The sequence below is a fragment of the Monodon monoceros genome, unplaced genomic scaffold (assembly GCF_005190385.1).
Source record: "Monodon monoceros isolate NGI ecotype Baffin Bay Population unplaced genomic scaffold, NGI_Narwhal_1 Super_Scaffold_2, whole genome shotgun sequence".
Classification (NCBI taxonomy): Eukaryota; Metazoa; Chordata; class Mammalia; order Artiodactyla; family Monodontidae; genus Monodon; species Monodon monoceros.
This window is the reverse complement of record NW_021703776.1, coordinates 13,242,111-13,265,454: the sequence shown is the minus strand read 5'-3', so window position 1 is coordinate 13,265,454 and position 23,344 is coordinate 13,242,111. Positions and strand designations below refer to the sequence as shown.

Here is a 23,344-nt window from a genome sequence, read left to right as displayed (position 1 = left end):
ATTGTATATTTCAGTATAGTTGATTAACAATGTTGTGTTAGTTTCAGGTGTACAGCAAAGTGATTCAGTTATACATATACATGTGTCTATTCTTTTTCAAATTCTTTTCCCATTCAGGTTATTACAGAGTATTAAGCAGAGTACCCTGTGCTATACAGCAGGTATTTTGTGATTCTTTACCAAAAAAATCTGCCATGTGTATAAACTAAAATAACCAATATTCAAATAATTACAAATGTTTTTCAAACCTGGGCTTGTAAACAGCCTTGCTTGTTTCTGCCTCAGGACCTTTGCACATGTTTTCCTCCCTCTGCCCAATTCAGTGTCCAGTTATTTACCTGCTGGCTTTCTCTTGTCTGTAAACTCTCACCTCAAGTCTCACCTTCTCAGAGAGATGTCTCTTGACCACATTATCTAAAGTATCTGTTCCCTCTGCCCTCACCAGTCCCTCTATCACATTTTCCTGTTTTAGTTTCTTCCTAGCTCTTCCTGCTGCCTAAAATTATCTTGTCCATTGCTTACCCATTTACTTCTGCCTCCCCCCACCAGACTGCAGGCACCTTGTCCCCCATGTCAGTCTTTCTCCCTGCTGTACCTGTGATACCTGGAATAGCGCCAGGCATGTGACAGGCCCTCAGTAAATATATGCTGAATGAATGATTCAACTTACCTTTCCCTTTGTTCCAGCATCTGTATTGCTGCCATATGGACCACATTCAGGCAAGGTCCCTCACCTCCCACGTCTTAGCTATATCCCTGTAAACACAGAATGGAGCAAACTATACTGGGTCAGGCTGATTCAGAACACAATTGGAAGCTTTGCAATATAAATAAATTCTTCTAAGCAGAGGGGTGAATTCTGATCAGATAGTAATACCTAAGTGTTTTTGAAGGCCAGAATTTATGTAATTTACAACCTGCCAACTCCCAAAAGTGATCTGGGAGGGCTTATGATCAAAAACATATAATAATACTCGTAAGCAGAGTTGATAAAACACCCAAATCCATGCAGAGCGAAAGACACCGAATGCCTAGGCTAATATTTCTACAATTTCTCATTAAACTTAACCCTGGACTTCCTTAGGTCGAAGGTAGAAAAGGAAACAATGGGTTCTGTAAATCTCAAATCCTTGCTATGGGAAGAGTGTGTCACAAATGACCCCTCCTCTCTTTCTTGTATTCATTCAACAAACACACAGTGCCTGCCTCACAGGGCACTGTGCTCAGTGCCAGGGGTGCAGGAAGGGAAGCCTCTGCTCTTGAGTTGCTCAGGGTCCTGGAGGTGGGGCACGGCTACAATTAGTTACACTGTGACAGACTATTGATACACTAGAATCACACACAAAGTTCTACAGGAGTCACAGACCGGAGCGCTTCATTCTGCCCCGGGGTAGGCCTTAGAAGCAGATCTTGTTGGTTCTGGGCTGGGCAGAAGCTCACCAGTGAGAGAGAAATATTCTAGTCAGAGGCTGGGGAGGTAAGAGACCCTTGGGTTCTAGAAGCAGCAAGTTATTCAGAGTGGCTGGAGTGTTAAGAGCCCAGTGATAAGCATATAATAACATGTCTTTTGAGCATTTACTGTGTGTCTGGGCATTGAACTTCAGACGGACGCCACAAGGTGAATGCTTTTCTTACCCCCCAGGGACACTGTTGGAAACAGTGGCCTGGGGAGGCTAGGTGTGCTGGACACTGGGGTGCCCCCAGATCTCCCTCTTTGGAACTTCGGGTAGAGCCAAACCAACAACTTTGCATACCCTGCCTTTTTCATAACTGTGAGCAAAGCAACAAATCTGTAGGTGCAAATAAATTTAACCATGAATATTTTTATTTTTTATTTATTTTTTTTTAATTTTTATTGGAGTCTAGTTGCTTTACAATATTGTGTTAGTTTCTACTGTACAGCAAAGTGAATCAGCTATATGTATACCTATATCCCCTCTTTTCTGGATTTCCTTCCCATTTAGGTCACTGCAGCGTGAATATTTTTAAGGTTAACAAAAAATGCTATGGTTGCCGAAACTAAGGAAACTAGAGAACCAAATGTAACTTGGTAAATTTGCTTCTTAATACAAACATTTTTTTCTTAACTGCAATATCTTAGATATATGAAAATATGTGTTTCTTGGTTTTGTTAACATTGAGGATTTAAAAACAAAATGAAAGCCTTAGTGGCCATTTTTTCTCTCTGTTTAGCAATTATCTACTATGGTACGTTCAATAAAAAATAAGAGAGTATTATTCTCAAGCTAGACTTAGGCAAGTCAGCCACAGGTCGAGTTCGAAACCTATAGCCTTTAAAATAGACACACATGGACACACGTGGCCCTCTTCCAAATCCCCACATACCAGTACAGAGAACCATCTTCCAGTTTTCCACTCTTGAGGGTTTCATTTCTAACACATGTGCTTGCTTTCTGACTCTGTTCCATTCCATTCTGAATTCTTCCTGGGATATAAAAGGTGCTGTGCTGGGTGGTAACAATGAGGTCACCATCAGATACCCTCGTGCTCATTTCATGGTGATATTTCACCTAACAGTAATTCAAAAATATTGCCATGCTACTCACCGAATGGTAATGCAGCTGTGTTTGTGAACGCTCAAAGTTCGTGCAGTCTGCAGGGTTCTTTTGCAGTCAATAAATTTTATCTTAGCCAATTTGCATGAACGTTAAAAAAGCACCAGGGCTTCCCTGGTGGCGCAGTGGTTGGGAGTCCGCCGGCCAATGCAGGGGACACGGGTTCGTGCCCCGTTCTGGGAAGATCCCACATGCCGCGGAGCGGCTGGGCCCGTGAGCCATGGCTGCTGAGCCTGCGCGTCCGGAGCCTGTGCTCCGCAACGGGAGAGGCCACAACAGTGAGAGGCCCGTGTACCGAGAAAAAAAATTTTAAAAAGCACCAGAGGGAATTTTGTTCAGACCTAGATGGTTCCTGGAGCACCTAGGTTCGAAAAATAAAGTCCTTCCTTTAAAAATAGTTGATGAGAATAGCCGAAGTGGATCACAAGCTTATTCCATTGGCCTATTTGTTAACTCTATGGATAACAAAGTAATACATCATCCAGCTTTTCTCAGCACGTATAACATAGAATGCATGTATTAGGGATGTTTGTGGTATCACATGCAAAGGGGGCACCATGATCAAATATTATTGGGAAATGCAGAGTTAAACAAGCTGAATGGGTTTTCTTTTGTAAATCACCAAGAGGTAGATGCTTCACACAGTTTCCCAAACCTTTTATTCAGAAACATTCCAGGACCAGGGTTTCACTAAACACACTTTAGAATTGCTGTAATTTTCAAATGTTCTACCAGAATATCATTGCTTGCTAGCATGTAGAGTTAAAGCTAAAAATACGTTGTTCTAAAGACATTACGAACTTCCAATTTATTTCATAAATTCTAAGAAATTACATTTCCCCTTGTTACTTGATGGCGTTTTCTTTAAAAGCCATGTGACTCTCTTGCTCAATTTGTCCAAGTTCTTGAAACCAAAATTTTGGAAAAGTAAACTTGTTTATTTAATATGGGTTTTTTTCATTTTCTGCTTCTATATTTTATTTTATTTAAGTGATGTTTTCTATACAGTGATTATACAATCACCTCTAAAGTTATATATTGTCTTTTCTTCCTTTCTTTACACTTGACCATTTTGTTTTATTTTTTCCTTCCATTACTGCAATGGAGACGCATAAAGGCATAAGGAATTTTAAAATGTGCTCTTATTTTTTTTAAGTAATATACCAAACACATAGTAAACAGTGTAATGATCATCTGAAAAATCAAATAAAGCATGAATAAAACTTTCTACTATCCAGACACAGGAATATATCCCCCAAAAAGCCCAAATGATTCTGGAATTCCATGCTGAAGCTATACGGATACAAAGCTTCAGCAGCTGTATCTCTGCCCAAGTTTCATGGTGATGACCGGACCTCTTTTCTCCCTTCTGCAGTGGTTTTCTTCCGTATTTGGACAAACTGGGATATGGCAGTTCTAACTCTTTGCTTTCGTCCTTGAAAGCCTTTACCTGGTTGATATTTATCTTTTAACATCAGGTAATTCGTTTTTTATTTAAAATCTATTACAGATTTCAAATTCTATTGCTGTTCCTGTGATAGAACAGTGTGCTAGGTCTGATCACATGGGAAAAGCATGGAGCCCCAGTCTCAGCCCAGGATGTGCAGGTACCAAGCTGCTGCCCACTGGCTGCTGGGCACCAGCCCCAAAGTCAGTGAACATCACGGTCGTTTTAGAAACTTGGTATAAGCCCTGACAGCCTTATATCCCCGCAGGCTAAAGCAGATTTAGAAAACTTTTTTTTTTTTTTTTTTTTTGCGATACGCGGGCCTCTCACTGCTGTGGCCTCTCCTGTTGCGGAGCACAGGCTCCGGACGCGCAGACTCAGCAGCCATGGCTCATGGGCCCAGCCGCTCCGCGGCATGTGGGATCTTCCCGGACCGGGGCACGAACCCGTGTCCCCTGCATCGGCAGGCAGACTCTCAACCACTGCGCCAGCAGGGAAGCCCTAGAAAACATTTTTTATTTAACATATTTAGTAACTCTTACGGGAATAGAACTCAAAAAATTACAGCACCGTTTTAAGTTTTATTCCACCATTTGAGCATCATCATGGAATTTTACTCTTTGAAGGAGCTTTAGAGATCACCCATTTCAGGGTTCTCAGGCTTTAGTGTGCATGCGCATCACCAGAATTGCTGTTAAAACCCAGAATGCCACTCCTGGCCCAGAGTTTCTGATTCAGCAGGTCAGGGGTGAAGGCTGAGAATTTGCATTTTCAGCTCCCAGGTGATGCTGATGTTGCTGGTCCCTGGGCCCCACGTTGAGAACCACTTTGGTAGAAAGCCCGTTCTTCCAGCCCTCTCCAGAGGACCTGAACATTCCTGGAGCTGGCCTGCAGCCCAAACCCTGCAGAGCTATCAGAGAGGGGAGGAGGGAAATCGTGATTTCTCCAGGCCTTGGAGCAGCAACAAGGATGATGGTGGACCTCAGTGTTTACCGGGGGTATTCATCAGGGGAGGCTAACCCCGTAACACACGTCCCTGAAACCACTGTGGCTTAACTGCCCATCAGGGACCATATTTTGAAAACCACTGACCTAGTTCCACTTTCTGATTTTACAGACAAGGAAATGGAGCAGGGGCAGGGCAAGACGCCACGCCCACTTAGCAGCTGACTCAGGAAGAGAACCCGGCTGCCCTGACTTTCAGCAATTTCACATTCTCTCCTCCATCACTAGTTTACCTAGTTTCTGCCTATAAATGCACATCCAGGCTTTTCTCAGTAGTTACCAGTATTGCCAAGAACATTTTAAACATATTTTTCTCTGTACTGATTGGGTAGATTGGTTTCTTCAGTTAGTGATGTCTTGCTCTTTTCTCCCTAAATGTGGAAAATTCCGACACAGCCTTGCTTTTGCTCTTGGTGAGATTAAGCTTTATGTTTTTCAATCTATGTTCGGTTTTATTAATGGAAACTTCCCAAGTGATCTCTACAACAACTTTTTATATTTTCTTGGCTTACGGATCCTACAGGTAGTGGTTCTACTGTTAGCTTAATGTTTTTAGAACAACCTATAACCAATATATTTTGTGAACGCAGAAGGATTTTATTTACCTCTGAGCGTCTGGTCATGTTTTTTTGCTTTCTCTTTCTTGTACTTATCTTTCCCCTTCTACAGAGTCATATTTTCTCTAATAGTTTAGACCATTTGTTTTTCCTAATGGCAAAGTTCTCTTCTGGGCACTGAGGCTGCAGCACATCTGACATGGGTGTGGAGCTGTATTCTGTACCCCTGTACTCTTTTTTTTTTGCGGTACAGGGGCCTCTCACTGTTGTGGCCTCTCCCGTGGCGGAGCACAGGCTCCAGATGCGCAGGCTCAGCGGCCATGGCTCACGGGCCCAGCCGCTCCGCGGCATGTGGGATCTTCCTGGACCGGGGCACAAACCTGTGTCCCCTGCATCGGCAGGCGGACTCTCAACCACTGCGCCACCAGGGAAGTCCCCCCTGTACTCTTGACAGTAAAGGAACCATCATAAATGCTTAAGGATGTCACTTAAAGATGGATGTGACATGACCAGAAATGCATTGTCTTCTCCCTATAGTGGAATCAAATGGTTAATTTGATCCCACTGTAAATTCAAGAAAGTAGACGTTTGAAAGGTTACACACCAACAGTAAATTAGGTTGATTTCTGCTGGTCCTTGGGAGAAAATAATGCATGACCCAAATGTAGTATTGTTTTGTGGGAAGAATAGCATATCTTCTGACTAGCTTTCTTCTACAATAGCTGTTCAGTGAATAGATTTTATGAGGCAAGCAAACCATTATGCATAAAAGTAAAATTCAGTAACAGCTTAGACAAGGCTCTACACTGCCCATGCGTGAATAAAACCAAGATATTATGTGTAACATTTGTTACAAGCATATTTTAATAACCAGTGTGTTTATTGGGATGGAAGAAAGAGGAAGCATATGTTTTGTTCTGTATAAGTGATAGATTGAACTAGTTTGGACTTCTAAAAAGTTTCTTGAGTTTCAATGGTAAAATTAATATCTATAGAAAATATACATATTCAGGAGTAAAATAGCCCCAAAGTAAATAAAAGACCTCCATCTTCTCTGGGCAGATTCTCAGAGACTTCAAATCTTGTCATAAACTAATACAACCCTTGTAATTGATTTATAAACTTGAAGTTTTTTCTTTGTTTTCTTTTGTTTTTAATTGGGGTATAGTTGCTTCACAACGTTGTGCCAGTTTCTGCTGACGGTGAAGTGAGTCAGCCACACGCACACACATCCCCAGTTTACACAATCACAGCTCAGTCTCCACACGTGTACCCAGCCATGGATATGACGGTTGGATACACAGATACAATTTATCACTTACAATCCATCTTTGTAATTTTTTGTAACAGAGAACATTCTGCATTTTAAAAGATGATGGCTTTGTTTTTATTATTCAAAATTCAATTGTTGGTTTTTGGTTTGGTTTTTTCTTTGGTCAGTCATCAGTTGTTTAGATTTCCCTTTATATAAAATAAACGAAAATATTTTGTGATTTAATGACTATCAATCAGTGTTGCTTCCCGAGCTACAAAGCTGTTAAGGCTATCTCCATTATATTGCAAAAAGATGGGAATATTTAGGCGCTTTCAAAGCAACAGCTTGCAAGGAATCTCTCAGGAGATGCTCTATTCCATATGAGCACACGCATACCATTCATACATGTGCTTCCTAATTTCTATTTTCCTACCTTCCTTCTCTGCCTTCAGAACCCGTCTCAGAATTTTCCCAGCCCCATCTGCTGCCCCAACTCTGGCCATTCCAAGCACACCAGGCATACTGATGTTCCCATAATTTTGTACTTGTTCTTTCTTCGGCTCTAACTGCCCTTCTTCTCCTGTCTGCTTAGTTGATCTGCCTCCTAGCAATTATTTTGTGAAGCTTCCCTCACATGCCTCTCTTCCCCTAGTGAGCTAGCCAGTTCCCCAGTGTTCCCCCAGGTCACCGATCACACTGCTACCCCAACGCTTGTGGCTTGTTTTATATTTTACTGAGACATAATTTACATACAACATTATATTAGTATCAAGTGTACAACAAAATGATTTGACATTTGTATGTATTGGGAAATGATCACCACAGTAAGTCCAGTTAACATCCATCCCCACACATAGTTAGAAATCTTTTTTCTCATGACGAGAACTTTTAAGATCTACTCTTTTATCAACTTGCGAATACCCAATACAGTATTATTAACTGTAGTCCCCATGCTGTACGTTACTTCTCCATGACATATATTTCATTACTGGGCACTTGTACCTCTTGACCCCCTTCATCCATTTAGCCTACCCCCCACCTCTGGCCACCACCAGTCTGTTCTCTGTATCTGTGAGCTTGGGCCATTGGTGTTGCTGCTGTTAACATGTAAGTGGCCTCACACAGTATTTGTCTTTCTCTGTCTGACTCATGTCACTTAGCATAATGCCCTGCGGTCCATCCATGTTGTGCAAATGGCAAGATTTTATTCCTTTTTATGGCTGAATAGTATTCCATTCTATATATAATGATATATAATATATATTTATATGTACACCACATTTTCTTTATGCATCCATTAATGGATGCTTAGGTTGCTTCCTTGTCTTGCCTATTGTAAATAATGCTGCAGTGAACAGGGGGCCGCAGGTATATTTGCAAGTTAGCGTTTTTGTTTTCTTCAAATAAATATACAGAAGTGGAATTGCTGGATCATAGGGTAGCTCTATTTTTAATTTTTTGAGGACCTTCCATACTGTTTCCCATAATAGCTGCACCAATTTCCATTCCCCCCAACAGTGCATGATCCCTTTTCTTTACATCCTCACCAACACCTCTTATTTCTTGTCTGTTTGATGGTAGTCATTCTGACAGGTGTGAAGTAATCTCCGATTGTGATTTGGATTTGCACCATTGGCTCTTAATTTATTTATCTACAGACATGTCTTCCCACACCCTGGAAGCTCTTTGGGGGAGAGACATATAGTCAATGGTCAATGTTTGTTGAATCAATGGATAGCAAACTAGTCTGTATTCCAAGTGCAAAGTTACCCCAAGCCACACCCCTTCTCCCACTGAAAGGTGGCCCCTGGTCTTTGCCTCCTGATCTTCTCTGCCTCCAGGCTGACCCACCCCCCACCCTAGTCCAGCTCAGTCACCAGAGTGACCGTTCTAAACCTCAGATCTGATCATGTCCCTCCACCCTCCCGCACAGAATGAAGGTGACACACCGAGTGCTCCCTCCATAATCTCACACCTCACCCCATTATCTGCCACTCCCCTCCCTCACTTCATGGTCCCAAAATATCCAAGTACCAATGCAGTGGCTTCACACCCATGAAATGCTTTCCCTGCCCTCCGTTCTATTCCCTTCTTTCTCCCGTTCCCAACGCTTCCGCAGTCAACTCCTAATCATCCTTCTTGATTCTAAGATCCTAAGTGGTTTGCACGCCTGAGGTCTAGCGACAGCCCCTCATCTGGGCTCCGGGCACCCCTTTCTTACAGCACTGGCTACACGGGGTGGAAGTCAGCAATTCATCAATTAGGGAGCACATCAAGGAAAAAGACTCTTGCCTCGTTCACCTCTGTATCCCTGGGGCCCGGCTCAGCGCCTGCCCCACGTTTATGGGGAAGTATCTGATGAACAGAATTGTCCTGAGGCTCCGCAGGGCAGACCATGCCTTGTCTTTCTTTGAGTGCCTCATCCTTTCTTGTCTTTCTTTGGCCCTCAATAGCACCTATTTTCCCTGCAGGGGCTCAACCAGTGTTGGGGAGTAATTTAAGTAAATTAGACGTGGGCGGGGCAAGAGTGTGCCCTGCTTTCCCATAGCTAGAAACTGGAATAATACCAATTGCTGTACCAGGGAAGCAATTTATTCTTTAAAAAAATTAGCCTTTTTTCTTTCATCACAGGAGTGCTCCCAATCACTTATTTAAACTGGATGATAGAATGAAAGATACAGAAAGAGTAATTTTGAAATATCAACAAATTCACCTAACTAATGTGCCATGACAATAGGCAATTGGTGAGAGGAGCGCTATTGTATGTAAGTAGGAAAATAGCATGAAACTCAATAAAAAGATAGATTTTCAGGTTATTAAATGGAGGACTAGACAGAAAAGGAAATGAGATGTGTAAGCTGGTGGTAACACAGTATCGGCCTGCATATAACTTAGATAAAGTCTGATTTAGTGTTGGTGAGTTTCCATAATACTGACCTCTCTGCTTCCAAATCAAATGTATTGGGGTAAGTTACACACTAGTTTTTCCCCCTCAGCGTTGGGCTTGACAATTTTATCAGTAAATTTAAAAATAAAAAAGAAATGCCCCCCATCGGAGAGCTTTCTAATAGTTTGCAGCCAATCACAGTGTGCTGGCCAGACTTATTTCCTTCCCCTCCCTCAAGGGGTCCCTGTTCCCTTGGTGCAGATCTCATCAATCATCCTGCAGAACCTGGACCTGGGCCCTCTTCAGAATCCACCTCTCTCTCCAGTGTCCTTCTAGAACACTCTCCAGGGCATCCACATGTGCTCATAGTCTCCCCTCTGTTCACCTGCATTGATGTGCAGGGTTTGCAAAGCCATCTGAATAGAACCTCACTTTTGACACTGCCCCCAGTGACCTCCAGGAACCACAGACCATGTAAATGCCCAAGTGGTCGACACCTCCTGAAGTCCCACCACAGTGAGGCTGCACGAAGGGAGAGCATGCCCCTCCTACACTGATGTCACACTCTGCCACCCAGCCTCAAAGGGACACATGGATCCATCCTTATCTGGGGAAAACAGCCCTTTCTGCTCCTGCCCGTGCTGCTGTCTGCAGGAGCTTTGCTCTAGTCCATGGGGCTGGGCTGGGGATGCAAACCCCATAGACCAACTCCATCTCCACCAACACAACCCAAGGATAAAAAAAAAATAAAAGCCGTCATTCACTGCCTCCTTATGCTTCAGCTCCCAAGTAACATCAAACCTGGAGCCTAAGCCCTCCACGCAGCCCCATCCCCACTCGATTCTCAACATGCAATTTCCAGGGATGCTTTTGGTCCAAGAGGTCCAGGGAAGAGCCTTCATCCTTAGATGCTGCCATTGTTTTTATATCCTGGGATATTCCCAGAATTCCCTGGGGGAGTCTGCCTGGGCAGCTGAGAGGAATGCTGTAAGTGCAGGCGCTGACTCACACGAGAAACTGACCCATCAGGGATTATTCACGAACCCTCGGGACTGAGTCACCCATATTCAAGGCTCTGGTCAGTCAGTCCAGTGGGTGTGAGAGACTTTAAAGTGTGGTGCTGTGTTTTGAAAAAGATGAGGTTAGACAGATTTCCTCCAAAATTTTCACTCTTTTCTGTAAATTGAAGGTCCAACTCCCACCAAGATCCCAGTCAGGCCTAGATATCTTTGACTCACTCCTTCATATGTTCATTCAATCCATGTTGACTGAGGGCCTGCTGGGTGCCTGGTGTTGTTGAAGAGCTGAAGATACAGCAGTGAACCAAAAACTATATTCTAGAGAGAGGGATGAAGAGAATACACAAATGACTAATGTAATATTAGACTCTACAAGTGCTGTGAAATACATGAGAAAACTAGATGGAGAGTGAAAGGGAATTTTTTTTTAAACTTTGTGTTACGGAAAATTGCAAGCACATGTGAAAGTAGAAAAAATAGCATAATGAGGGGCTTCCTTGGTGGCGCAGTGGTTGAGAGTCCGCCTGCCGATGCAGGGGACACAGGTTCGTGCCCTGGTCCGGGAAGATCCCACATGCTGCGGAGCAGCTGGGCCCGTGAGCCGTGGCCGCTGAGCCTGCGCGTCCGGAGCCTGTGCTCCACAACGGGAGAGGCCACAACAGTGAGAGGCCCGCGTACCACAAAAAAAAAAAAAAAAAAAAATAGCATAATGAACCGTATATATCCACCACCTAGGTTCTACAGTGATCAACACCAGACCCTCTTCTATATCCCCACCCCTTCTCCCCATTGCGTAGATTATTTCAGAATGAATCCCCAACATTGTATCATTTCCTTGTACATGTTTTGGCATGAATCTTTAAAAGAAAGGGAGTGCTTTTTAGATAAAGTAGTCAAGAAACGTGTCTCTATGGAGGTGACCTGGGAGAAGAGAGATGTGAATGAGAAAGGGTTGCAGATGTAGAAACAGCAAGTGCAAACACCCCAGGGTAGTTGAGGATCTGCAAAAAGTCCCATTGTGACTCCCCTCAAGGGAGTGAGGGGCAGAGGGGATGCAAACCTAAACAATAGTGTGGCCAGAAGTTCCTGGAAGGAATAAAAATTATTATAGCAAAATTTGCATAGTGCTTACCGTATGCCAGGAACTCTTCTAGTATTTTGCATATATTAACTCATGTATTTTTCACAGCATCCCCATTACATCATTACTCCTATTATTATCCCCAGTTTACGAACACTGAAAAAACTGAGACACAGAAAGTGTTTTAGTCCTTTCAGGCTGCTATAACAAAACACCACAGACTGGGTGGCTTAATAAACCAAAAATTTATTTCTCACAGTTCTGGAAGCTGGGAAGTCCAAGATCAAGGCACCAGCATGGTTGAGTTCTGTTGAGAGCCCTCTCCTGATTCACAGTGCTTTCTCACTGTGTCCTCATGTGGTGAAAGGGGCTAAAGATCTCTATGGGGTCTCTTTTCATAAGGGCACTAATCCCATCCGTGAGGGCTCCACCCCTGTGACTTAAGCACCTCCCAGAGGCCCCATCTCCTAATACCATCATCTTTGGGGGTTAAGATTTCAACATATGAATTGGAGGGAGCGGGTGCACAAACATTCAGACCTTAGCAGAAAGGTACAGCAAGTTACTGGCAGCTTCATGATTGGAACCCAGGCAATCTAGTTCCAGAATGCAAGCTTTTAATCCTTACACTGTGCTGCTCCCCTTTCCCTTTTCAGATAGAATGGTTCATTCATTGCCAGTCACATTTCTGTGCAACTCTGAGCGAGCACAAGGTAGACAGAGACAGAATCAGAGATGCCTTCCCAGGTCTCTTTGAACCCACCACCTCTTCTCTCACTGACCCCACACCAGACTGCCACCCCCTCCAGGTCTGGATACTGCTCCCTGGACAGCTCATCTTTTCCTACCTCCCATCTCTTCCTACCAGATCTCTTTCCCTCTTTGACTATAAGTCCCCAGAGGGTAGGGAACATGTCACTCTGTCATTCACACCATCTTTCTCACACTGTGCCCAAAACATAGTGGGTCCTGAATAAATGTTTGCAGGGTTAAGACTTAAATGAGTGAAAGGGAGCGACATTTGCCTTGTAGCCATAATTGTTCAAGTTCCACCCAGATCCCTTGGAATCCTTCTTTTCTGTAAGTTGCCCCCGTCTTGGGGGGCTTTCAAAAACCAGCACGAGCAGCTCTTCTTCCAAACACTCCACTTTGTCCCAAGAGCAAAGAGCCAACAGTACCCAGGGATTTGAGTCCCAAGCCTCTCCTCCACCCCACAGATGTGAACTGGGACTGTCAGGTGCTGAGTGTGGACACCCAGCCTCCTTGCCTCAGGAGTGGGAACTCACACTCCAGAGCCCCTGCCAGATTGGAATTCCTCCCTTCCCCCTCCATCCTGTTTCTGGGAAACTCAACCTCAGACTTTAGGTCATTTACAAAATTCCTCTGTTAGCCAGTGTAGCTGGGTATTGATAGAAAGTTACTGGAGCATTAATAGAAAATTACTATACTACAGTTGGCCAGAAAATTAAAATAAATTAAATATAATTCATTTTGAGACTAGACTGAAATCCATGTGACTTTACGTTGATGACTCGAAGGTATTTTAGGACATTGCAGTATCTGAGAGTCATCATGGCACATCTCATGCACTCCAGTCTGAGACGTCTCAGCCATGGAAATGGAGACTTTTGGTTGGTAGAGAGTTGGACGGGCAGCATGTAGCACGTTGCCATCTCTTCAGGGAAGTGGGCAGAGAGCAAGCAGCAAAGCTTGACTCAATATTAAAACTCACAAAACTGAGACTTCTCCGGAGGTCCAGCGGTTAAGACTCCACGATCCCACTGCATGGGGCACGGGTTTGATCCCTGGTCAAGGAACTAAGATCCCGCGTGCCACGTAGTGAGGCCAAAAATAAACATTAAAATTAAAAAATAAAATAAAACTCACAAAACTGATTGCTGTGATGAGGGTTTCATAACACATAATAATCATGAGCTCAAAGGGAAAAACCTAGTAGGATAGAACACACATCGGGTGGGTCATTGAGATGAATATGGCCACCCTTCCAGAATTTGTCTACCGGTATTTCCTTGACCTTTAAGAGAAGCCTTGAGGGTAAGAAGTGGAAATACTGATTTGGTTAAAAGAGTCCCAAGGAACCAAGAAACACGTTTTGCAGTATAAGAAAAGTCAAGGACCTAGTGTATGGAAATGAAGAGCCACATTTGCCCTCCTGTTTCTAGGCAGCCACTGCAAGTCATTTCAGACCTTAAATGGGGAATGAATTGTGATGAATGTGTTCATGAACATCCTCATTTAAAAACAAATGGCACCACAGTTTCAGAGTTTTAAATTGAAAAGTTAGTAGCAAAAAGAGCTGCTCCAAAATCCATATTCTATAAAACTCATATAGCTCATGAGGAGAATAAAACTATAGATCATGAGCAATTATGCTCCAAAGAAAGGTTTGAGCCGGCTGCATTCGTAAGGTCCTCCTGGTACAAAGACATAGACATAGAATATAACACTACAGCCAAAGTGCTGCGTTATGCTGCCGTAGTCTTGTAAATAAGGTTTATACTAATAGAATAATATAATCAGCAAATTTTCATGAACAATATTGTGACTACTAAGGCTCAGATTCAAGAAACCTGAATTCTTTAGCAGGCTGTAGAATGGGAGTCTTTCAGAGAAAGAGAAGATGGGGCTAGATTTGGATACCCCACCGCATTATCTCTGGTGACATTTATGTGATGTCACACAGGTGACACCATCTAAGAGTCCTCCTTGAAGAAACTGTATCAGAGTTTTTCTTTCCATCACCATTTAGTGTCCACAGATAATAACGATGTGCATAGAGCCCTATGGATTTGGGAATATGGATTTATTCTCATTATGAGATGACTACCCAATATCCCTATCGATATGTGAATGGAGAAATCAACCATTGCAAATCCCAAGGGAAAATTTTTTTATGAATCTACTTCCTGCATGCCTTCACTATCAAATTAACAACTGTGGGATAGACTCATTCACCATAGTTTGACATGAGGCAGGAATTAAACTGCAAAATGGGTGTCCTTCTGGAACCCTAACAAATGTTGTAAACTAAGCGTGAGATAAAACAGACCAGAAAAAAAAAAAAGGTCTTCTCTTGCTGTTCTGCCACCTACCTACCCTGGCCTCAGAATCAAAACACTGCTTTCTCTATACATTTCTCTATACGTGATCAAATATGAGAGGCCAGCAGGTGATGTCATGCTTTAACTACCTCTTTCAGATGTCCTCCAATCTGAAATATCTTTAAATCCCATATTTATCTTTTCAATTATACATCTCATCTCATCTAACAATCACATTACTTAGCTAATCGCTTTCTTCAAGCTACTGTTTTAAAATAAGCAAAATAAAATTAGAGAGTACAATTTAAAGTATAAAAATGGAGACTACAGTTACTGTGTTCACGTTACTTCCAGAGTAAAAAGATACTTGTGGAGGTGAGTTCTAATTCTGGTAAATTAATCAGTTCAGAACCCTGCTGCACACTAGGAACTCCGAGGATAATAGCTATAGCACTGTTTTAGAACACGATGTGTGCCAAGTATCATTCCAAAACTTTTTCTCATATGTTATCTCATCTAACTCTCATCATAACTCTATGAACAGGGGTGCCCTGTTTACACCCATTTAACCTATGAGAGTAGGAAGCATGGTTTACTTAAAGTCACAAGCCAAGGCAGTCTGGTTTCAGAGCGGATGCCCTCAACTGCATGAATGGATAGACCAGGCTCTGTGAGGTTTGAAGCCTTTGCTTACCGGTACAAAACTATTTTTGTTTTATTATCCTGTTATTTTTATTCTCGAAAATTCAGGGGGCTGTCTTAAGGAATTAGTGTTTCTATTAGTAGGTTTTTAGACTATCTGAGACTTATAGAACTATAGCTTGATGTATTCAGGGCCCAGAATCCATTTGGATGTGACATGAGGACTCTCTATGCAAATCCTGCTTTGAGAGCTACCACATTTATAAACAAGCATGCACCAGAATGCAGCATGTCTTTCGAACTGGTCTATTGCAAACGCAAGTGTGTAGCACAGTCAGACCTCATTTGGGCCATCCTTTGCTGGTTAGGTACATTGGCAATGAAAGATCTGAAGGCATACGCTTGGCAGTGCCTTCAAAATATCCAGTTGGTCCTAGAATAACATGCTCATTATATGCATTTATTGTGCCTGGGCTCCCCACTGTCCAAATCTCCCCCGAGTCTCCAATCAAGAAGAAGTATTGAGAGGAACGCTGCTAATATGACATGACTGGGGACAATACAGAGTGACATGACCCAAGGTGATGAAGAGAACACTTATGGTTTCCTGACCGTTCCTGCCACGTATCTTAATGCATATTACATCCCCGCCTTGGCAGTTCCAGACAGAAAAGCCAAAAGATATTTAGGAAGCTGCATCCATCGACAACACCAACGGTCCATCTGAAATGCTGTCAGCTTACAGATTGACTTGTACCTGGTCTCTGTATATACCACTCACTCCCCTGCCTTCACTTCCAACTCTGCTTCCAGAGGCCAGCAAGGCATCTCCCCAGAGCCCTGCACCCTTCACAAAGACCTAGGGATGCAAGGAAGAGAGCCATCGAGTTGGCATTTGCTTCATTAAGAGAGAAAGGCTGCAAAAACAGGAACAGATTGGATTTCAATCTAGGACCGGGATATAGAGAAAGTAAACGTTAAAAAAATAAAATCTGTACATCCATGGTCGCTGAAGCAATCTTCCAAAACAGTAGAAGTATTCCCATTCCTGGCCCCATAACACAAAGGCCCAGAGGCTGATTTTAAGTAGGTGCTTTGTTTTATATTCAGAACAACAGTTTATCCTTTATATAATACCTGAATTTATTGTGACTACATGGGACTATTGCTAAACAACACACTAGTGTCCTAAATGTTGGGAATTCTCATCTACACTATTGTATTGTATCCAGAGAGTAATTCCAAAATTTCCTATGTGAATTTTTGATTGACCTAGAAATGTCTTCCAATTTTTAAAAATATTTTCTCTTCATTAAATAGGAAGCATTGTCTTATCTTCTTTAGAAAGCATTCTGTAGGTACTGATTTAAATGTTTCACTCAAAATTCGTGGACAAAATTGCATATTCAACATTAGAACCAAATTGCACATAATTTAATCTTTCTTTGAGATTAAGAAGCTTAGTTTGAGAGCTCCCTGAAATTCAGGAATTTCATTATGATTTCAGCTCGTATTGCATGAAAAGAAATGTAAACATAGCAACCGGCACGTGACCTGAGAATTGTGTACCACTGGGCAGTGTCCATCCTGGCCATTTGGGGAAGGTATTCCTCAAGTGGTCTTCTCACTTTGGAAGTGAAAAAAAAAGAATACACTATAAACTCTTTCACTTTAGGGAGTCAAGCCAAAAACAAGGAGAGTTTCCATTCAACATATACCATTACTTGCCTCCTATACACTGTACAGATATCCTCAGAAAACCAAGATCAAGGCCAACCTGAATTTTAAATCCCATGGTGGTAATCTGGGATAAGACAGGGTTTCTCTTTAGGCTAATGAATGAGAATTTTTTTTTCTCCTTAAAAAGAAAACCATTATCTTTTAGGAGAGAGATAAAGGCAAAAGACACATAATGTAATGAGCTGAAAGTGGATTTTCATTGCTAAAAAAATGTGCTGGGTCAATGGAATGACTGTAGAACTAGTGCTGTGAAATTTCGTTATTAAAGAAACCAATAAGATAAGGATATCACATTAATGGGGGGGAGAATTATTAAATTCTTGTCCTTTCTGATATTTCCTCTGACAATTAGTATTTCCATCCTCATCAGATGACATGAACTCTAGGCAAATTTCCAGAGGAATTAAGTAATAAAATATGTTTTGAGAGGAAGAGGGAGGGAAAAAGGAAAAGAAAGAAAAAGACAAGAAACTGAGACAGTAAAGAGAAAGTAAAGAAGAAAGTTAAAAAAAAAAAGAGGCATCTTTAAAAGAGCTTCTAGGACTTGAATTAAGTATGGCATTAAATTTTTTCTACCAAGTCTTAGTCTTGGCAGGTTTCTGCTAAATGCAGGAATTTCATGGATGTGGGAACTGGTGATGGAAAATGCATTATTATACACAACAATTGCTGTACTTGAGAGGAACTATATGGGAAAAAATAACACCCTGGAATAAATACAAATGAAATTCATGTATCAAAACCATTACTGTGAAAATAGTTTAAATGTTTCTTGCATTTATATCTAGTCATTAACCTAAATGCAGATTTTAGTTCAAGCTACACTTCTGCCTCATGGTCAGAAGGCCTGAAAACCTGTGACGTGGAAAATTGGCAGGATAAAGAATATTGAATTGGCCTCCGCAGAAAAACAAAATTTGGCAGCCATAACCTCCTCTTTGGGCGGCTCTCTCCACCCTCCGTTCCCCCCACCCCACCCCGCCACTATTCCCCTGTCAAACTCCTCCCTAGCTCACTCTTGTCCCAGCAAAGAGGCCAAGGGAAGGCTGTATATGAGCTAAAACAGCAAGCTGATGTCAACCTGACCATTCACCAGGGGACCTTTGTCCTTGACCTTGAATCCCATGGTTCAAGTGAGCCCCCCCAAAAGTCCCAACCCTAGACTTAGCCTCTGAGAGCACAGAGGCTGGAGATTTCTATTTCTCCTGACTTTGGTTTCCTTAATCCTTGGAGAAGGACGGGGGGTGAGGCGTCTGCCTTACCAGATATGAAACTGCAATTCACAAATGAAAATGATAAACTCATTTGCATAAATCCCTAAAATCTCTTCCTCTCCTCCACCCCTACTCCCATCCTGTTTTAATCCCACATTCAGTCTGGTTGCCTCAAGCAAAGAAGACCTTTTCTCCAAGTTTTATTTAGTCTAGCAAACAAAACCCAGGGACTTCTCCAAAATTATTTCTCCACCTGGGAAGATCCTAAGGTCCCACCTCGCCCCTGGGGCCCACCTCCCTCCCTCCTGGGGCGACTCCCAAACCCAGGCTCCATTAAGCAGCCCAGTGTTGATGGAGAATATTTCCCTTCCAACCTCATTTCCAACCTTTCCCAAACCCTACAGCTTCAGAGGGAACGTTCCCCAGGCCCTTTGCATGAGCCATTTGGAGCGATAACTTTCCCCCCACAAGTGAATGTTGTTTCCGTGTGCTGTGCGTGTCTTGGTGGTTTCACCCTGATCTTTTCTCTCTTTGCAGCTGGTTAATAATCCACTAGCAAGTCAGGCTGCAGCGGCTGCAGCAGCAGCAGCCATGGGCTCCATAGCAAGTTCACAGGCCTTTGGCAATGCCCTCTCCAGTCTGCAGGGGGTCACGGGTCAACTAGTTACTAATGCACAAGGACAGGTGAGTGGGAGATGGGAACAAGAGTGAATTTTTATGGCAGATTGAACTTGGAAAAGAAATGAATTTCTTTTGCATGACAGTGATATGTAACCGCAGCCGTACAAGGCAAATAAATAATGTTGACCAGCAACGTCAAGAAGAGAAGGGTTGGGAGGTGTTTCTCTAATTTAGAGGCAAGATTTTTTTCCTTCCCCTAGAATGTCTACTAAGTTTTATTTTGGTTTTATTTCTATACGATGACTCATGTTATGACCTTAATTGAAGAAATTACTTTTCAGGATTGGGAGACTCTTTCTAAGAAAAATCAGTTACATTTTACAAGTAAGATTTCCATTTTGCTTATTTTTATTTTTTCATTTTTTGGAAATTTGGGTATTGGAGGAGACTGGTAAGTTTCCTTCCCTAATTGCTCTAAGATTTTTAAATTAACCTTAAGAAAGCTATTTCTGGATGTATGCGGAGGTGATGGGAAACAATTCAGGATGTCCTGTAAAGGTAAAAAAGAAAAGGCGTGAGTTAGAGTTATCCCAAAACCGCCAGTCGCCGACGCGCCCAGCCACTTGCTGATTCTCACTAGCCCTCAGCGGTCTCTCGTGTGCTTGTAGATTTACTTCAGCCTGCTAGGGCCATTAAACCTTGCTCATGTCACCATCAGGCACGTCTGTTCCCTCACACTGCTCATGTGCCCGCATCGCGACCACCAAGATGCTGACGGGGCTTCTTGATGAAGGTGGTCCCTCTTCAAGACCCCAGTAAACCTGAAAGCTGCGTGCAGAGCCAAAGGGGTTGAAGCTGATGGTGTCAGGGGTGCCCTCCATTCAAAGGCCTGACACAGAGCCCAGCCTCGCTGGGTAGGGCACCTGGTTCTCAAATGTTGCTGTTTCTGATGATGAAACACAAGAGAGAAGGAGCTTGCAACCTTGCCGAGATTTCTCCTCCCAGGTTACTTACCCAGCAGTGAGGTTACTCCTCTATGCTTGGCCTGCTCTAGGGGAACAGGAATTGAGGTGTCTTGAACCTTGCTTTATTTTACATAAAGGGTAAATAGAGATGCACTATAAGCTAAACCGGCTCCATCCACATCCCGGGGGGAAAAAAAAGAGGATCTTGTTATATTTCCTGGGCGGGTGCAGGATTGTCCCATCAGAACCCCTGAGGCCTGAACGATGGAGCTTGTCAAAGAGCGGCCCCAGGTAATGAATCATCTTATCACAGGTGCACACTACACATATTAAAGGAGGGATGTGTGAACACTGTGCCCTCCACGGTCACCTTTCAATGTCGACTTTAACCCTTGTTCCAATCCCTTTTCATCAAAGGATCATTTTATGCAGCCGGCTCTAAATGGAGGCTCTCAAAAGCCTATTAAGATTTCTGGAGGGATGGGGTATTGATGTGGAGGAAATGTTGGTTCTAATATCTATAAGCCGTACTCAGATTAGGTCTGTCCTGGTAGCTGTTTCCTGGAGTTGTGCCCCAAATAGAACATGCTATTTCCTTCCTGCCAGGCCGCGGACCCTTGAAATGTACATTTTAAGAGTTCAGGATAGACAGCATAACATTGATGTGTATTTCCCTCTGATTTTTCTTGTTTCCATGTCCAAGTAAAATGTACTACTGTGCCCCACCTCTTGAGTATTTGTGATGAAGAAAATCCTTTATTGTTTAGAAGGAATTATTAGTTTATTCTTCTGATGATTTAATGGCTGATCATTTTTGCCGGTTACAAATCCACCTCCTTCTCAGGGGCTAGAGTTACAACCTCTGCTTTGTGTGGCCTTGGCCAGCCCCCATCCCAGGGGCTCCCAGCCCCACAAGTGCCCCTAAGGAAATGGGCTTCAAAGTTGAAGCTTGATTGGCACTCTGCATACATTAAGAGTTGATTTTAACCTTAATTTTTCTATTTTAGAAACTGTGTTACAATAGTTGATTTGATATGGTACACAAACCTCCTAAAGTAAAACAAACTTAACAGAGAAATCAATCATGGCCACTTATAAAGTCTTGTCTGAGAGTTTTAGACACGTCCCAATGGCATCATGTCCCCTTCCTAGTGCAAGAAGAGACCAAGATGCTCCCATTTCCAAAGTAGAGGAATTGGCCACACTGATGCAGCACTATAGGTTTTTTTAAATCTTTGTAATATAAACACCATCATCTTCCCAGAAAAAGGTGCATGCCCTGCACCTCTTGGCACAGAGATACCTATCTGAGCCTTACAAAGTAGTCAAATTATATCCCCCAAAAGGCAAATATTATTTGGGCTGTGTGTGCGTGTGTGTGTACTCCTTTGGCTTGTGTTAATGTGGTACAAAAGGTAAGAATACATTGGAATCAGGTTAATGCAATCGCCACGTTCAAAATACCATGTAAACTAGGATTACTACATGCAGCCCATTTTCAATTCCTTAGAAATCTCTATGGAGCTTTCCCAGAAAGGATACAAAGAGAAAACTCTAAATATATTTAGAGATTCTTTCATTTGAGTTCTTGACATCAACTATTTTTTTTTAATTTGAAAGTTCACCTGGGAGTAGTAACATTAAAATCTAAACCTAAGTTAGAAAAGCATGTTTCACTCCACTGATAATTTGCTACGGTAGGTCTGTTGATTGCAAGCAGGGGCATTGTGTTATCAGTAAGGCCCTGATCCTTGCTTCCCCCTGCTAAGATTCTCTTTGCTCCCTGGAAACCTAAGTGGGATTACTCAGTAGTTAAGAGCCCTGGCCGATTTCAGACCTGCCTGGGAGTGGGTTTAGGCTCCACCTCTTTTTGGTCTTATGACATTAGGGCAATGACTTAACCTTCCTAAACCAGAGCCTCATCTTCAAAACTCTAACTCAACCCCTATGAGGCAGACTGAGCTAGTGGCTCGCGCTCGGAGGGCAGGTGATCCTCGGTCTGCCTTCTTGGCTGGGCAGATGCCCGCACAGGGAGACGTGCCCAGATCTTCCTTCAAGCTCTAGGGCCTTAGACTCTCAACAAGAAATCCTACCACCTGGGACTGTAGTTTTGCTTCCTTGTCTTGGAATCTGACTATGTTTCCATTTACTGGATCTCAGTAAATTTCGATATAGTTAAGGAATTTTTATGTTCCTTTTTTCCAGCTAGTAGTTGTGAGCAAATATGGAGGAACAACTTCAGACATTTTATACCCTTCTAACCCTGCCATTCATTTGCAGTTAATTCAGAAGTCAGACACTGGTCCGAAGAGTGAATAATTCTAACAAAATAATACATTCCAAAGTCACAAAGTACATATCTTACCCAGGGATGTTAAAGTATTTTAAAATTATATCACACGCAGCTTCACTCTGAGGTGGGAAGGTACCAAGTGTTCTAATGGTAATTAGTGATAATGAAATTGATAATGGCTATCGCAGTGCTGAGAACATTTTGGTTCTCTTTGCTCACTGAATCAGGAACTCACGCGGGTGTGGAAGCTAGGCAATGGCATGAGCGCTAGCTATAGACTCATTTGAATCCAAAGTCAGACAATAACTAGTTCTGTGACCTTAGGCAAATTACCTGAGCTCTCTGAGCCTCGGTTTCGTTATAAAATAAAAATAATCAAAACTAAGCCCCTGATTATGAAGATTATATGAGACGTGTGGGGAAAAAACCTACCATAGCGCCTGAGTGCACCATCAAAGACTCAATAAATGATTATCCTAATTAGCATCATTGTCATCATCATGGTTCAGAGTTTGTCTAGTATTTTCTGGAAACCTTTCTTTGGTTTGGATATACAGCAGAGGCAGTACAGTCTACAGGCAAAGAGAATGAGCTCTGGAACCAGACTGCCATTCACCAGTTGTGAGACCTTGGGCAATTGACTTACGTTCTCTGTGCCCCAATTTCTGCATCCAAAAAATGGGGATTATTATGGCACCAGCTTCTAGGCCTAAAGGGCTTAGAACAGGGTCAGGCACATAGTCATCATTCAATAATACCATCACTCAATAAATGGTACCTGTTATTATTAATTAAGAAGCTGTGTGTTTTCGGTTTATAACTGGGCACACAAACCTGCTGTGTGTGAGGAGTTTGAGAACGTGAGAATCTTAATAGTAGGACATTAATTTCCGTTACGGAAATCTCATCCTTACCCTGGATGGTTCAATAGGGGTGTGTGTGTGTGTGTGTGTGTGTGTGTGTGTGTGTGTGTGTGTGTG

The 23,344-nt window shown here is 42.6% G+C and overlaps 1 protein-coding gene across 2 annotated transcripts in view; it reads left to right on the top strand.

Annotated features, from left to right (window-relative positions):
• The window catches only part of POU6F2 (POU class 6 homeobox 2), a 360,760-nt gene that overhangs the window by 289,935 nt on the left and 47,481 nt on the right, over positions 1-23,344 (top strand). For both annotated transcript variants that reach the window (XM_029234024.1, XM_029234025.1), the window contains exon 5: positions 19,023-19,169. In XM_029234024.1, the coding sequence (XP_029089857.1) occupies positions 19,023-19,169 (147 nt within the window). The remainder of the gene's footprint in view (positions 1-19,022; positions 19,170-23,344) is intronic.